The following is a 17,219-nucleotide window of genomic DNA, read 5'->3' on the forward strand; positions in this document are numbered from 1 at the left end:
GCCTTAGGGCCTTTGTTAACACCCCGGAGAATGTCCATAGTCTTGGAGATATAAGATAGAGAGTCCCAGGTGTCAGGGGGGGCGTAGTCTTGAGGGTGTTCGAGGGGGGGGTCAGCGCCCCCTCCTTCATCAAGCAGCTATAATTAGGTAAGGTTAGCCAATGTTTGTTAGGAAACAGGATAAGTGCTTCCTGACGCTGGTCTTAGTCATATGATGACTTCGCAGTTGGAACTTTTTGGTTATCTGACTGAGACCTTTCCGCTGGCTTACCTTTAAAAATTATGGTTATACATGTCTAGCAATCCCAGGCTGTTACCAGGTAACCGTGCTAATGATGGTATGTGTACCAACTTCTGCTGCAGATGGTACACGGGTCCCGACTGACCTGTGGTGTAAACTGCAGCAACACTGGTCAGTACAGGAACTAGGTGATGGATCATTCCACTGAGACATGAACTAGGTGATGGATCATTCCACTGAGACATGAACTAGGTGATGGATCATTCCACTGAGACATGAACTAGGTGATGGATCATTCCACTGAGACATGAACTAGGTAATGGATCATTCCACTGAGACATGAGCTAGGTAATGGATCATTCCATTGAGACATGAACTAGGTGATGGATCATTCCACTGAGACATGAACTAGGTGATGGATCATTCCACTGAGACATGAACTAGGTGATGGATCATTCCACTGAGACATGAACTAGGTAATGGATCATTCCACTGAGACATGAACTAGGTAATGGATCATTCCACTGAGACATGAACTAGGTGATGGATCATTCCACTGAAACATGAACTAGGTGATGGATCATTCCACTGAGACATGAACTAGGTGATGGATCATTCCACTGAGACATGAACTAGGTAATGGATCATTCCACTGAGACATGAACTAGGTAATGGATCATTCCACTGAGACATGAACTAGGTGATGGATCATTCCACTGAGACATGAACTAGGTGATGGATCATTCCACTGAGACATGAACTAGGTAATGGATCATTCCACTGAGACATGAACTAGGTAATGGATCATTCCACTGAGACATGAACTAGGTAATGGATCATTCCACTGAGACATGAACTAGAAATCTAACTTCATTTCAAACCTTCACTGTTACAGAACACAAATCAAATCCTGTGAGACAGTAAACCATAATTAAGTAAACAGAATAACATCTCTTGAAATAAGTAACAGACTACGCTAAATGCTACATAACGAAATTACTACCGGTAACGAAATATCAAGAGCCGAAGAATATTGAAAAAAAAAACGACCACCACCCTAACGGATAAAAATATATAAAAATATTCGAAAGAATAGTGCGGCTTGAATTACCATGAGTGGAGGGAGGGTGAAGAGAGGATGACCCAGGGCAGAGTACGTACGTGAAAGAAAATGAGAAAAATGCTTGTGGGTCGCCAGATGATTGCCACTGTGGGGGCGGGGGTTTAGGGACCTGGCTCCTCGTAGGTGGCTCTGACGTATTCGTCTTTCTTCAAGCGGAGAGGCTGCTATCAGAGGCCAGGAACACGAGTATTGATTCTGATGTAACTGTTAATATGAATTGTGTTCTAAATGTGAAATATTCCCTCACAGCACACCTCTTCTTCCTTCTTATCACTGAGAATGTTCAATGTCTAGTAGACCCCCTTGAGAATGACCAGTGTCTCGTAGATCCCTATGAATGACCAGTGTCTCGTAGACCCCCTGAGAATGACCAGTGTCTCGTAGACCCCCTGAGAATGACCAGTGTCTCGTAGATCCCTATGAATGACCAGTGTCTCGTAGACCCCCTGAGAATGACCAGTGTCTCGTAGACCCCCTGAGAATGACCAGTGTCTCGTAGATCCCTATGAATGACTAGTGTCTCGTAGACCCCCTGAGAATGACCAGTGTCTCGTAGACCCCCTGAGAATGACCAGTGTCTCGTAGACCCCCTGAGAATGACCAGTGTCTCGTAGACCCCCTGAGAATGACCAGTGTCTCGTAGATCCCTATGAATGACCAGTGTCTCGTAGACCCCCTGAGAATGACCAGTGTCTCGTAGACCCCCTGAGAATGACCAGTGTCTCGTAGATCCCTATGAATGACCAGGGTCTCGTAGACCCCCTGAGAATGACCAGTGTCTCGTAGACCCCCTGAGAATGACCAGTGTCTCGTAGACCCCTTGAGAATGACCAGTGTCTCGTAGACCCCCTGAGAATGACCAGTGTCTCGTAGACCCCCTGAGAATGACCAGTGTCTCGTAGACCCCCTGAGAATGACCAGTGTCTCGTAGACCCCTTGAGAATGACCAGTGTCTCGTAGACCCCCTGAGAATGACCAGTGTCTCGTAGACCCCCTGAGAATGACCAGTGTCTCGTAGACCCCCTGAGAATGCCCAGTGTCTCGTAGACCCCCTGAGAATACTCACCATCTCGTAAACCCACCGAGGATGCCCACAGCTCACCAAACCCTCCAAACTTCGTCCTAATTTCAGAATGAGGACCATCGTTTTCTCCTCTCTTTTATTAAGTATCGTTCAGTGTTGTGCTTGGGACTTACATCTCAATTAGTCTCGTCTGGCTGCACTACTCTCGTTTGCATCAACACATTCTTCACTTATACTACAATCTCTGTCACTCTAGCTGCGACCACCACTTCAAAAATAATGTATACCTACCTGGAGGATATTCCGGGGGTCAACGCCCCTGCGGCCCGGTCCATGACCAGGGGGGAAAAAAATCTGGCACTCTGAGTAATATGAGTTTTTTATTTTAATGTTTTTTTCAACGTTGTATGATTTTTTTTCCTAAAATTTTAGTATTTTTATCCATCTTTCGTTGTTTCTCTTTATGGTAAATTACGTTGATAAGGATACGACGTGATTTCTGTTTTTTATCGTTATTTTATTTCGTTATCTTGGCACAATTAACAAATTGGAAATAATGTATATATTGGATGTGTTATTATCTGATAAAGTTCTTGTGGAGACCATCGCCCCCGCGTCCCGGTCCGAGACCAAGAACCATGAAGGAACTCGAAGGTCGGTAAAGTCTAGTGTATGTTGATTATATGAAACAGAGAGAGAGAGAGAGAGAGAGAGAGAGAAAGAGAGAAACCAGAGTGCAAAACTTTTACTTGCTTCCAGTAGACGCGGTAGTACCTCCCTGGATGGTTGCTGCTTCCCAGCTTTCCACCAGAGTAAGTTGCACACAGAGGGTGTTCAATATACACTTGCCTCTCACAGTTACCACACTAGTGAGAACGTTTCTCTCACGAGAATTTTCATCAGTCGTAATGTCTTGTAGGATACGCTATGGGTAAGAGTCTTTTCCACAGCTTGTCGGTATCGCCATAACATTTACTGCTACTGAGGTGTAACGTACTGCAGCTCTTCAACTCTACCCTCAGAGGTAACACACTTGTGGGGTCTAACACACATCACCTCCTCCACACTCTTGTCTCACACAATCTTCCCTTTAAAACAATTAGTAGTCGTCTCTACATTTCCCATTCACATTATCTTTATTGCTTATAACCTGATGTCATCCCCTCTCGAGTTAGCTGCCGCTGCATTAAAAGTAATCACCACAGCAATATAACCAGGAAATTATCCCAACGTTTTACTGTATGACTCTCACGAGTTAATCGTTTTTTTTCCGTTTAAAATAATAATATAAACGCTTTTATTGACGTGCTGTTCCTCCAATGTTTTCCATTTAGAGATAAGTTACTGTGCGATCATGTCCCGTTGTTATTGCCGGGAGATGGAATTATATGCCTCGTTGATGCCATAAGTTGTGGTTAGGAGGACTATCCATCTATGTGTTGGAGACCTGGGTGTTTTCTAAGTGGATCCTATGTTACTATGACAGGAGGACTTTAGAAAGGTTTCTTCAGTGCCTCCCCAAAGCTCACTTGGTTACCTTATACTCCATGTACATGGGAGTCTATAAGAAAAACAGTTAACTTTACGATGCATATCGAGGTTATCTGCTAAAAGAGAGACACTGACAAAGCTGTTGGTAAGGCTGTGCCTTCCTGGACAAGAAGACATAGCCCCACGAAATCGTAATAACATGAACGGGTAAATCTTGTTAGAATCAGCTGGCCGAGTTAACGCACTGACCTGTGAGTTTGAGGACTGACTTGCCATGGATGCAAGCCTCATCCGTTTTATGATAAGAAGACATAGTTTTTTGGCGTCAACACCGACGTCAAAACCTATAACATCCTTTTACTGCCTCCAGACGTTTCAGTGGCCGCTATGAAACGCTGATAACGTTAGTACCAACGTCAGGGATCACTAACGTCTCATTACCTCCACCTCGAGACTTGTCAGCGGCCGTCGTGGCCGCTAACAACGTTAGTACCAACGTCAGGACCACTAACAACTCATTACCTCCACCTCCAGACTTGTCAGTGGCCGTGGTGGCTGCCTGGGACGCTGACGACATCACTGAAGGAACCAACGCCAGGATAACTTACTCCATCGCCAAAAACGTGGTGTACGAGCCCACGGGAGAGGCCATCTTCTCCGTGGACCCAGACACTGGTCTCATCCGCACTGCCATCTGTTGTCTAGACCGAGAGACCACACCAGAGTACGAGATCCAGGTTGTGGCGGTGGATGGTGGTGGCCTCAAGGGTGAGTGTTGTGGCCTCCAGGGTTAGTGTTATGGCCTCTAGTGTGAGTGTTGTGGCCTCAAGAGGGAGTGTTGTGGCCTCAGGAGGGAGTGTTGTGGCCTCAAGAGTGTGTTCTGCTGTGTTGTGTGGTAGTGTACTCTCTGTAATCACATAGTTGTAGCCACATAGTTGTAATTATCCTAGAGTTTGTATCTCGGGTGTGTGTTTGTGTGGTTTACACTTACCTGTGTTCTGTGTGTGGTGACCTACAGGTACTGGTGTGGTGGTGATCCGTCTGGTGGACGTGAATGACAATTCTCCCAGACTGGAACGTTCACTGTGGGAGGTGGAGACGGAGGAGACCTGGGGCTCTGAACCTCCACACAACTCCACCATCCTCCACATCTCTGTCATCGACACCGACACATCAAACTACTTCTTCTACAGGGTGAGGCACTGCTGGGTGAGGCACTGCTAGGTGAGGTATTGCTGGGTGAGGCACTGCTAGGTGAGGTATAACTGGGTGAGGCACTGTTAAGTGAATCACTTCTGCTTGGTGGGGCAGCAGATAGTGTAGATCTAGGCAGGTGAAGAAACGACAGATTTATGGCTGGTTAGTTGATTTCACAGAGCAAAAAAAAAATGACGAGATTTGTAATGATATTTGTTTATATTTGTATAACTTTCTGACTTTTTATAGCAGCTGAAGCTGAGGCCAGTGGGTGGGGCTGGATCTCTCCTGCAGGTGATGTTGTGGTCACTTGACGGTGCTAATATGGTGTGTCTGCAGGTGGTGGAGGCCAGTGGGTGGGGCTGGGTCTCTCCTGCAGGTGATGTTGTGGTCACTTGACGGTGCTAATATGGTGTGTCTGCAGGTGGTGGAGGCCAGTTTATGGGGGCTGGGTCTCTCCTGCAGGTGATGTTGTGGTCACCTGACGGTGCTAACATGGTGTCTCTGCAGGTGGTGGAGGCCAGTGGATGGGGCTGGATCTCTCCTGCAGGTGATGTTGTGGTCACGTGAAGGTGCTAACATGGTGTCTCTGCAGGTGGTGGAGGCCAGTGGGTGGGGCTGGGTCTCTCCTGCAGGTGATGTTGTGGTCACTTGACGGTGCTAATATTGTGTGTCTGCAGGTGGTGGAGGCCAGTGGGTGGGGCTGGGTCTCTCCTGAAGGTGATGTTGTGGTCACTTGACGGTGCTAATATGGTGTGTCTGCAGGTGGTGGAGGCCAGTTTATGGGGGCTGGGTCTCTCCTGCAGGTGATGTTGTGGTCACCTGACGGTGCTAACATGGTGTCTCTGCAGGTGGTGGAGGCCAGTGGATGGGGCTGGATCTCTCCTGCAGGTGATGTTGTGGTCACCTGACGGTGCTAACATGGTGTGTCTGCAGGTGGTGGAGGCCAGTGGATGGGGCTGGGAGCACTTCAGCATCAGGACGGTGGGATCAGAGGGACACATCTTCGCCACTCAGACTCTGGACTATGAAGATGAAACTCACCGTCGAGGCTTCAAGTTCATGGTGCAAGTGACTGACAAGGTGAGTCCAGGCTTCAAGTTCATGGTGCAAGTGACTGACAAGGTGAGTCCAGGCTTCAAGTTCATGGTGCAAGTGACTGACAAGGTGAGTCCAGGCTTCAAGTTCATGGTGCAGGTGACTGACAAGGTGAGTCCAGGCTTCAAGTTCATGGTGCAAGTGACTGACAAGGTGAGTCCAGGCTTCAAGTTCATGGTGCAGGTGACTGACAAGGTGAGAAATTCCATCGTTGTGACACTACAAGAGTGGCACTACTATAACCAGAGACAGTGCCGACTCAAGAGGAGCTGGATCTGCACTGTATATTTCTGACTACCGAACACTGCTAGTTTAACGTGCATCAAGGACGTGACGTTTTATTCGATGTGTTTCAAACATCCACTACTTACATTTCCTGTAATCGGCCAAGCAGCCAATTATAGCTGCCACATGTTTATTAGAAACATTTATTCGTTTTGAGGGGAAACTAGAATTCCGTTACACTTTCCCTTGGGAAGTGGAACAGAATTCTTCCTCCGTAAGCCATGCGTGTTGTAAGAGGCGACTAAAATGCCGGGAGCAAAGGGCTAGTAACCCCTTCTCCTGTATACATTACTAGATTTAAAAAGATAAACTTTTTTTTTTTAGGTTACCCTGCCTCGGTGGGATATGGCCGGTTGACAACACAAATATTTATTAGAAAACGTTTCGGTCCTTGATCAGTGAGAGAAATCACTTTACTCTCTCATAATTCTTCTTAGTATTGCATCTGCTGCATACATTGGTACCCTGTTGGACACAATGTAAATACTGGTGGTGGGAATATACTTTGGTGGCTTATCTTTGCGTTTCTTGCTCCTTGTGGCCTGGATGTTACTGCCACACAGAAAGTGGATTTCTCTCTTTGTCCCACTGGACACCTGTATGAACTCCGTCTTTGAAGGCGGTGGATGGAGACCTCTAAGTACATGGCATCGGCTCATGGGTCGAGGATCAAGGTTTTAACTGGTTGGAAGAAGACCGAGAAGAGTACGGGCGCTTTGGTGATTCTTCCTGGGGGTTGAGTCCAGCTACCGGCTCAGTCTTGTTTACCGCGGAACTCCTGGATCATTTTTGCTGCTCGACCTTCCTAGTCCTGTCGGGATTCTGTTGACTACTCTGTTATCGTAAGTTTTGCTTCTGTTGTGTCTTTAGTAAGTTGTGTGTGTGTTTGTGTGTGTGTGTGTGTGTGTGTGTGTGTGTACTCACCTATTTGTGGCTGCAAGGGTCGAGTCCTAGCTCCTGGCCCCGCCTCTTCACTGGTTGCTACTGGGTCCTCTCTCTCCCTGCTCCATGAGCTTTATCAAACCTCGTCTTAAAACTATGTATGGTTCCCGCCTCCACTACGTCACTTTCTAGGCTATTCCACTGCCTGACAACTCTATGGCTGAAGAAATACTTCCTAACATCCCTTTGACTCATCTGAGTCTTCAACTTCCAATTTTGACCTCTTGTTTCTGTGTCCCCTCCCTGGAACATCCTGTCTTTGTCCACCTTGTCTATTCTGCGCAGTATTGTATATGTCGTTATCATGTCTCCCCTGACCCTCCTGTCCTCCAGTGTCGTCAGGCCGATTTCCCTTAACCTTTCTTCATAGGACATTCCCCTTAGCTCTGGAACTAACCCTGCCGCAAACCTTTGCACTTTCTCTAATTTCTTGACGTGCTTGATCAAGTGCGGGTTCCAAACAGGTGCTGCATACTCCAGTATGGAGCTGACGTACACGGTGTACAGTGTCTTGAACGATTCTTTACTAAGGTATCGAAACGCTGTTCTCAGGTTTGCCAGGCGCCCATATGCTGCAGCAGTTATCTGGTTGATGTGTGCCTCCGGAGACGTGCTCGGAGTGTGTGTGTGTGTGTGTGTGTGTGTGTGTGTGTGTGTGTGTGTGTGTGTGTGTGTGTGTGTGTGTGGGTGGGTGGGTGTGTTTGTGTGTGTATGTGTGTGTGTGATTTTTAATATATAGAGCTCAGTGTTGGTGCCCCACCACTGGGGTTCCACCACTGCACCCTCACTACTGGCGCTCCATCACTGGTCACTGTTTCTTCCCCAGGGACGCGGGGGGTGGAGGGACGCGCGTCACATGGACGCAGCCTGGGTCACCGTCCTTCTGAAGGACGTTAACGACAACCCGCCCCAGTTCCACCGTCCTCACGCCCATGTTACTGTGAGGGAGGACGCCCACCCTGGCACCCTCCTGGCTGCCCTTCCCGCCCACGACCCTGACATGGTGAGTACTCGCACAGCATCACGCCCACGACCCTGATATAGTGAAGACACCCACGCCCACCCCGGTGTTCGTAGCTACAGCAGCGGAACTCCTACAGTTACTGATACTAATAAAAAAAATGACCCTGTTTACTCTTGTAATCTTTCATGTCGTTATCATGTCTCCTCATATCCATATCTGCTTTCCTTTCATTGTTCGCAAATTCACAATTCTTAACACTGGGAAACTCTTTGAACTTAAAGTTTATTATGGAAAAATTTCGACCCACACCACATGTAAATAAACCAATTTTTTGTCATGCGCAAGTTGTAATTCATTTTAGCTTTTACCAGCCATATAACAGAAAGCTACATTGAAATTTCCAATATAAAAAAATTAGTGATAGTTTACTCCACTGTGTCAAAATCTGTTTTTAAAATCGACCTAATGTGGTCAGGTCACTTATCCTTCCCTCTCTGTCTCTTTCCATCTACTCTCAGTCGTTTTTACTGATCTATTCTGACCGTCCAACCATCCCTATTCTTGCAGTCTCTCTTTAGGAATAACAGTGCAAATAAAAAATAACTTCTGTTATTTTTAAGGGATGATTTGTTGTTTTTAAGGGATCTGTTGTTTTTAGGGGGTGATCTGTTTTTTTTAAGGGATGATCTGTTGTTTTTAGGGGGTGATCTGTTTTTTTAAGGGATGATCTGTTGTTTTTAGGGGGTGATCTGTTTTTTAAGGGATAATCTGTTGTTTTTAGGGGGTGATCTGTTGTTTTTAGGGGATGATCTGTTGTTTTTAAGGGATGATTTGTTGTTTTTAAGGGATGATCTGTTGTTTTTAGGGGGTGATCTGTTGTTTTTAGGGGATGATCTGTTGTTTTTTAAGGGATGATCTGTTATTTTTAAGGGATGAGCTGTTATTTTTAAGAGACAATGTGTTATTTTTAAGGGATAATCTGTTGACTCACGAAATCGTAATGACACGCTTGCAAACAAACCATACCACGGGCGGGGATAGAACCCACGATCAGAGAGTCATAAAACTCGCAGACCGACGCGCTAGCCACTGGGCCAGCTGGGCCAGCTGGGCCAGCTGGTTGTATCCCCGCCCGTGGTATGATAATCTGTTGTCTGTAGTGACGTGTAAATCTTGCAGACTTCTACATAAATTATAAGCTACTATTTATATTCACTTTACACGTATATTTGCTTTCCTATGTTCCTTCAGAGCTCTTAATTCTTTAATGCGTTCTTTCTAATTTCTGAGTCATTTTCTGAGAACGGAGAGCCGGGGCGATGATCCCTGGAACTGACATAAAAAAAACGACATTCAAAGGATGTTTTTTCTCTCCTTCAGGGTGGAGAAGGTGTTGTGGACTACCACCTGGAGGGAGCCTGGGGAGCTCTCAGCGTCGACTCTGAAGGAGCAGTAACCTTAAGACGTGGACTGGACCGCGAGGCTCCTGACGGGGCTATAGGTGTGGCCAGGATCGTGGGCGTGGACCGTGGGCGGCCGCCCCTCACTGCCACTGCCACCCTCACCATCACTGTCACTGACGTCAACGACAGTCCACCAGTACTGCTGCCACCCACACTCTTCCATGTGACGGAAGGTGCCGCCCCCACACTCCTGGGTGCCCTTACTGCCACGGACCACGACGTGTGGGCACTGGGCCATGGCCCGCCCTTCAACCTCTCCCTGGCGCCCACCAACCCCGCCCACGTCCTCGCCCACATAGCACTCAAGTTCGACCCTCGTGAGTACATATAAAGACCTCTTAATATTTTGCAAATTATATGTGGATCAAGTCTGACCTTTAAGCTTCTCTCTCCCATGTCCAGGTTATTTGTGTATTGTTCCAGTCACGGTATTGTGGGTTTTTGGTATTTAATTCTCAACAATTCACCTCAACGTGCCAACAGTCCTGACAGAAATCAAAATGATTCTCGTGAATCATTTCTCCCTTTTGTTGGAAACGACGAAAACGACTTTTTCTCTTGAACGAGGTAATCCACAATCTTTTTTTTTTTTTGAGGGGGGGGGGGTCGACATTGACTGCGTACGAGTCCCCGGGCTATGTATGACTTCGAAGGATTTAGCGCTTTCCCGTGAATACAAATGCGCTAAAATGTTATTCTGCTAAATATTTCGACGTTTCAGAGTTTTTTGAAGCATTTTCTGACATACTTAATTTTTTTAACTAAAATATGTATATTATTACTCTTTTAATCAAAACTGTTGCAACAATTACATTATTATTATTATTATTATTATTATTATTATTATTATTATTATTATTATTATTATTATTATTATTATTTTTATTGTTTTTGTTGTTGTTGCTGTTGTTATTATTTTTATTTCCAAAATACAGGAAGTATTAATGATATTAAACATTGTTTTACTTCATGTTCCTTCTCTAGACCTTGACAGTGGTCGTGGAGGGGCGGAGGTGTGGACAGTGGGCGCCGTGGACAGGGAAGAGCACCGTCAGCTGCTGGTGGGCGTCCTGGTGGCTGACGCGGGGGGAGTGGCTGCCACCCACACTGTTACTGTCATTGTCGACGACATCAACGACAACCCCATGAAGCCTGGAGCCAAGACTGTCTACCTCTGGAAGACTCAGGTAGGTTCCATGAAGCCTGGAGCCAAGACTGTCTACCTCTGGAAGACTCAGGTAGGTTCCATGAAGCCTGGAGCTCCAAGACTGTCTACCTCTGGAAGACTCAGGTAGGTTCCGTGAAACCTGGAGCCAAGACTGTCTACCTCTGGAAGACTCAGGTAGGTTCCGTGAAACCTGGAGCCAAGACTGTCTACCTCTGGAAGACTCAGGTAGGTTCCATGAAGCCTGGAGCTCCAAGACTGTCTACCTCTGGAAGACTCAGGTAGGTTCCATGAAGCCTGGAGCCAAGACTGTTTACCTATGGAAGACTCAGTAGGTTCCATGAAACCTGGAGCCATGACTGTCTATCTCTAGAAGACGCAGGTAGGTTCCATGTAGCCTGTAACCAAGTCTATCTACCTCTGGAAGACTCATGTAGGTTCCATGAAGCCTGGACTTAACATTGCCTCCATCGGGAGGACTCAGGTAGGGATACTCCAACACTGGATGTTCTCCTCCTTCGGATAATTACATGTTCATGCACGATCCTTATGAATTTCATTAGCTTTTTATCTAGGGACTGTAAGATGAAAAAAAAAACTGTCGAGTCTAACGCTGTCTTGAGAATGTTTGTTGGAGCGAGTGACTGGAAAGCAGTTATGGAATCTTCGTAAAAAACAGTGCGCTGCTTATTCTTTCGTAATGCACGAGGTAGTTCTTGTAGGACTGCCATTAACTCAGCTTGTAGTAATGATCATTGGTGAAGGAGTCTCCATCATTTTTATTGCCCATCATTGTCAACTTCTCGCATCTCATTTCTTTTTCCAGCACTTGTCGAGTAGGTTGTAAATTTTTTCGTTGTTTCAACCACGGTTCTCAGTCAAACATGTTATCAGCACAGGTGTGTATATATTCACTGCTGCTCCTGAGAGCAGGGACTTGAACTTCTAGCCAGAGACTAGTTTGTTTAGTCCACTGGGGTACTTCATCCAAACTGAATAAGAAATCCCAAATTTCCTTTGAGATCTGAACATTTGTGGCAAGTACCCGGCCACAGGTACCTCTGTCATTCCACATCTTTCCTCTCGTTTCCTTCACAATTTCATAATTCAAAGGACCAGCCACGAGTATTACGACTCTACTACAGGAAAACAATCCTAAACTTCACTTGTTTTCCCCGTCTTGTGTAGGGCGGAGGGTCGGAGGCGCCTCTTGGTCGGGTGTTCGTGGACGACCCCGACGACTGGGACCTCCCCGACAAGAGCTTCCACTGGCGGGGCGCTCCACACCCTCTCTTCTCCCTCAACACTCACACTGGCGACCTCTTCGCCTCAAGCCAGGTGAAGGCCGGCAGGTAAGTGTTTATGGAACAGCAAGGACAGATAGATATGTGAGTGTTATGGTGGTAGATGTTATGTACCTGTAATGGTGGTGGATATTAGGTACATGTGAAGCTGAGATGTTATGCACTTATGATAGTAGTGATGTAATGCACTTATATATATACTAAGATATATATATATATATATCTCAGCTCAGCGTACAAACAATGAGATATATATACATATATATATATATATATATATATATATATATATATATATATATATATATATATATATATATATATATCTTTTTATTTTACACTAGTTTCATCGACAGAGAGCTTCCGTGATTCCCCTTTTTCACGCTAAATTTAAAAATGCATCAAATATCTTATCAACTATCTGTGAATATTTTTGTAGACAGTGACTTCCAGCCAGCGACGCCATTAAGAAAGTTGTTTCAACCTCGGTGAAAGCACCGTGGGAAGCGATTAAGCTGAGCACAGTGTAACACCAGCGAGTTTCTGCATTGTTAATGGAGCTTACGAGTTGCAAGACTAAAGACTCTACTTCCCTACCTTGCACAACATATGCTGTCCGAGTTATTACCTTTGCCAGTAAGGACTTGGGTTTATTGGTCTGTATCTTAGCGAGAGTCTTGCAATCTGGGCACTTTAAAACCATTGATCTGCAATCTTTTCCCAAGAGTTGGTTCGTTTTACTTTGAGAATTAGCTTGAACGCTGCTGTGGTCGTCTGTGTTGTGCTGGTGTCTGACCGTCGACTCGTGATCCCGGGTGCAATAACTATGCTGTGTTGCTGACAGCTATACCCTAGTTATTGCAGGCATTCACTAAGAATATCTGGCCTCAGGCTAGGCTGCGAGGGGTAGAAGAGCCCTGAAAAACCGGTTATAGGTATATCACAGGTATATCCAGTTAGACGCACAAGAAAACATCTGAAAATTTCCCAACGGGAGTCATTCAGTTCAATGGTTTGTAATGGTAGGTGGTATGGGATTTCCGCATATACCCATTTTTTCAGTTTTCATTTCGTAAAGTCCTCATTAAGCTTTATTTTTTATTTTGCAGTTCCCTGCGTTCTACTTAAGTAGTTATCAAGTCTCGTTACGTCAACTTTCTGAAAAATTATCAGACTATTTTGTAACCAAAAAAAAAAGGCCCATCGTAGGCCTGCTAACAAGGAAAATGTACTGGAACAAAAATTTGCTTCGTATTAATTTATGCTGAACAATTGTTTGGATTACACAATACAAAGGAATGGAGTCAGCAACCAGGAGCACCCCAGACCATTGTGGTCCTAGTCCTGACCACTTTGATAAGACTTATCTTAAACTGGTTATACCCAGGAGGTCGGTCCCAGACCCATCCTACCTTTCTACACTGGTCTAACCTACTTAGAGAATAATCTAAATTGTTACCAGAGTGCAAGTGTATGGATACACACTACCACTCCATTCTCCAGTTCGTTCCACTCCCAGACTATTACTCCAGAACTGAAGAAACACTTAAAAACATCCCTGTGATTCGTATGTGTTTTCAACTTCCAGCTGAACCTTCGTGGTCCCTGATTGCTATCAAACCGTCCGTTCCGCGCCAAATTATCAATTTCCATTTTCAAAATAGCGTTTTTCCGTAACTTGCTTTAGTGACCATATCTGATACGTCTTTTTATGTTTCTTGTTTAAGCTGTGTAAGTAAAGAATTAGACACATGTGCAGCCTCTGGGTGCCTTTATTATAGACGTCCTTGAATCTGTATTGATAAAGCCACTGGAGGGCGAAACGTCTACAATAAGAATGTTTGGTTAGGCTGCGAGGGGTAGAAGAGCTCTAAAAAATGGTCACAGGTATATCACAGGTATGTCGAGTTAGGCACACCAGGAAAACCTCTGAAAATCGTCCCAAAACACTATTGACTTTGGGTTGTAGGTGTCAGTTTTGATATAATTGGGGAAAGAAGTTATACTGATTTTCCTGCTTTTGATCTGTGAATGCTTCGCTCGATCGACTTCAAATCTTCAACACCGATAATCTGAGAAGACAACTGAGGTATTCTGGAACTGTATATGCGATATCCAGAATGGATTTCTTGCCGTGTAGTTGCTAATTTGGCTTTTCTTATTGACAACATTACGGTCTTTCCTTGCGATGACTTGGAAACTCATCTGGATGGCTGAGCACCCTTCGCGGATCGCGCAGCGACCGAAACCTCTAGTTAATGATCGAAGTCGGGGAGAGAAGTGTCGTCGTAAGTTCCTTCCTCCTGTGTGCGCCCAGCTACCAAAACCTCTAGTTAATGGTTGAAGTCGGACAGAAGCGTTGTCATAAGTTCCCTCCTCCTATGTGCGAGTTATTCCTATATCTAGTTTCATTTTTGTAAGGGATCTGTGTGGAGTAAACTAGGCTTTCTCAATCGCTGTTGCTGCTGCTGCCTAGGGCGCCGGCTTGGCTCTCTGCCAGAGTTTTGACTTCTATTACAGAGCGGCGAAGTTTTGAGAAAATTAGTGATCTTCACTGGAGAGTTGAAGACCGTTCCTCGTTGGTGAACGTCGTTGGGTGAACGCTGGTAGTGTTGACTGCCTGGTAAACTGGTGTGTTGGCAGCCAACACTGAGGAGGTGTTGGTACCCTAGCAGTGTTGTCATTGTGAGGAGAGACATTGCGAGAAAATGATGTTATTGCGTGCTAAAGTAACTAGCAGACACACGCACACAGTGTTAGTGTAAACACACACACACACACAAACACACACACGCTAATGTAATGTACTTCTAGATTCGTAGAGGTCAAAACAACGCCTGGAGTGGAACGTATGTACGGAATGCATGAGTTGTGGCTAATGGGGCGTGAACCCCATGGAGACTACACGAAGGTCATTAAGACTACACAGGTAGCCTTTTCACCGCCAGACAAAAATACTTTAATCCCTAAAAATAGGGAGTAAACTACCAGCGTATATACACAGAGAAATACACTTCTCGGTGTATATATCCTGCGAGGCACTAATGTATTTCCCTTGAAGGCTTCGCGAAAATAAAATATTTAGACAGTAAAGAGAAAGATATTTTAAATATTTGTGTATTGCTTTAATAAAAGATTAATCTTTCAATGGGGTATTTATAATTTTAAATAATTTCTCGTCTGTCGAATTTAGAAAAAAAATGTTTTTTGAGCAGAATCGCAAAATTCAGGAATGTCTAGAAATATTAAATACGTGTTACTCAAAATGAAATTTTATAAGAGGCTGGAAGAGGAGGAGGAAGAGAAAGAAGAGAAGGAAGAAGAAGAAGAGAAGGAAGAGGAGAAGGAAAAGAAAGAAGAGGAAGAAGAGAAGGAGGAGGAGGAGGCCTCAGTAAGACAAAAAAAATTTAAACACAGTCTAGCAGGCCAAGTCAGTAGACTCGACCCCCGGCAAGCATACCTGGACGAGTACATCCTATTTTCTTTTAATTAAACAAGCGTTAGACCTGTATGGGTCACACAGCCGTAGCTGCTAGAAGATGGAAGATCCTTGATGCTGAAGGCTCTTGATCCAAGGGGTTAGAACTATTGCCCACTGGGATCAAACCTGCTTCACACCGACTGTGGAAGTGATGCTTCATCCCGTTGTGGCAGACGGGACAGTGACATACGGGACAGTGACAGACGGGACAGTGACAGACGGGACAGTGACAGACGGGACAGTGACAGACGGGACATTGACACACGGGACAGTGACAGACCCCCACACCAGGACAGTGACTAAGGGGACCACACAAACCAGGACAGTGACTAAGGGGGACCACACACACCAGGACAGTGACGTGGGTACAAGGGTTAGACAGTTTAAAAATGGGATATTAATGAGGGTGGCTGTGTGCTAAGTGATCTCTGATTAATTGTGCCAGAGAATCATTTGACGCCGAGGATAAATTAAGCAGCTTGAGCGAGGCTTCTCTCTCTCGTTACTGGATAGAGAGAGAGAGAGAGAGAGAGAGAGAGAGAGAGAGAGAGAGAGAGAGAGAGAGAGAGAGAGAGAGAGAGAGAGAGAGAGAGGAGAGAAGAGAGAATAGAGGGAGTGGGGAGTGACTGTGTATGTGTGTGTGTGTGTGCAAAACTCGCAGTCTGAAATGCTGACTAGACTGATACTGTCTCCAGTAACCATCCTTCTGTCTCGGGGTCCCAGTGTCTGAACTACCCAAGGTGAATATGAGATCCAGCCTTGCTGGTTCATCCTCTCTGTCCATGGTAGTGCCCCTATCATGTTGATGCACGAGGTTTTCCAGTACCACCTCCATCATCCATGCTTCTGGCTCCAGGAACCATCCTTCTGTCTCTAGAAACCATCCTTCTGTCTCCGGTAACCATCCTTCTGTCACTAAACATTTGGAAAATCATTATTATTGCCGTTTTGAGCTCTGCCGTCTGCCACTTAATTAGAGCAGAGTTGCTGGTGCCATTCACTTCCTCTCATGTATTGGCTGCTTCGTGGTCTATAATCTTGCAACCTTCAGGCTAATTAGTCGAGAATCTGGTTAATAAGTCGGGTTTAAGTTGCTCCTGTTGTGTCTTGCAAGGTCCTGGTTGTCTTGCAAGGCCCTGGATGTCATGCAAGGTCCTGGATGTCTTGTAAGGTCCTGGTTGTCTTGCAAGGTCCTGGATGTCATGCAAGGTCTTGGTTATCTTGCAAGGTCCTGGATGTCTTGTAAGGTCCTGGTTGTCTTGCAAGGTCCTGGATGTCATGCAAGGTCTTGGTTATCTTGCAAGGTCCTGGTTGTCTTGTAAGGTGCTGCAGTAACGTTGAATATAGTTACTACTGATATTTGAGTTCCATGTTGTGAAGGGAGCTGAGAACCATGGTAATAACCCACACTGTGAGGCTCTCATGGGTTATCAGTCGTCCGG

General features: G+C 45.5%; 1 protein-coding gene across 2 annotated transcripts in view; it reads left to right on the forward strand.

Annotated features, from left to right (window-relative positions):
* The window catches only part of LOC128693230 (putative neural-cadherin 2), a 101,861-nt gene that overhangs the window by 74,579 nt on the left and 10,063 nt on the right, over positions 1–17,219 (forward strand). For both annotated transcript variants that reach the window (XM_070089326.1, XM_070089327.1), the window contains exons 7-13: positions 4,413–4,646; positions 4,897–5,072; positions 6,012–6,158; positions 8,227–8,403; positions 9,745–10,144; positions 10,812–11,014; positions 12,181–12,344. In XM_070089326.1, the coding sequence (XP_069945427.1) occupies positions 4,413–4,646; positions 4,897–5,072; positions 6,012–6,158; positions 8,227–8,403; positions 9,745–10,144; positions 10,812–11,014; positions 12,181–12,344 (1,501 nt within the window). The remainder of the gene's footprint in view (positions 1–4,412; positions 4,647–4,896; positions 5,073–6,011; positions 6,159–8,226; positions 8,404–9,744; positions 10,145–10,811; positions 11,015–12,180; positions 12,345–17,219) is intronic.

The sequence above is a fragment of the Cherax quadricarinatus genome, chromosome 28 (genome assembly GCF_038502225.1).
Source record: "Cherax quadricarinatus isolate ZL_2023a chromosome 28, ASM3850222v1, whole genome shotgun sequence".
NCBI lineage: Eukaryota > Metazoa > Arthropoda > Malacostraca > Decapoda > Parastacidae > Cherax > Cherax quadricarinatus.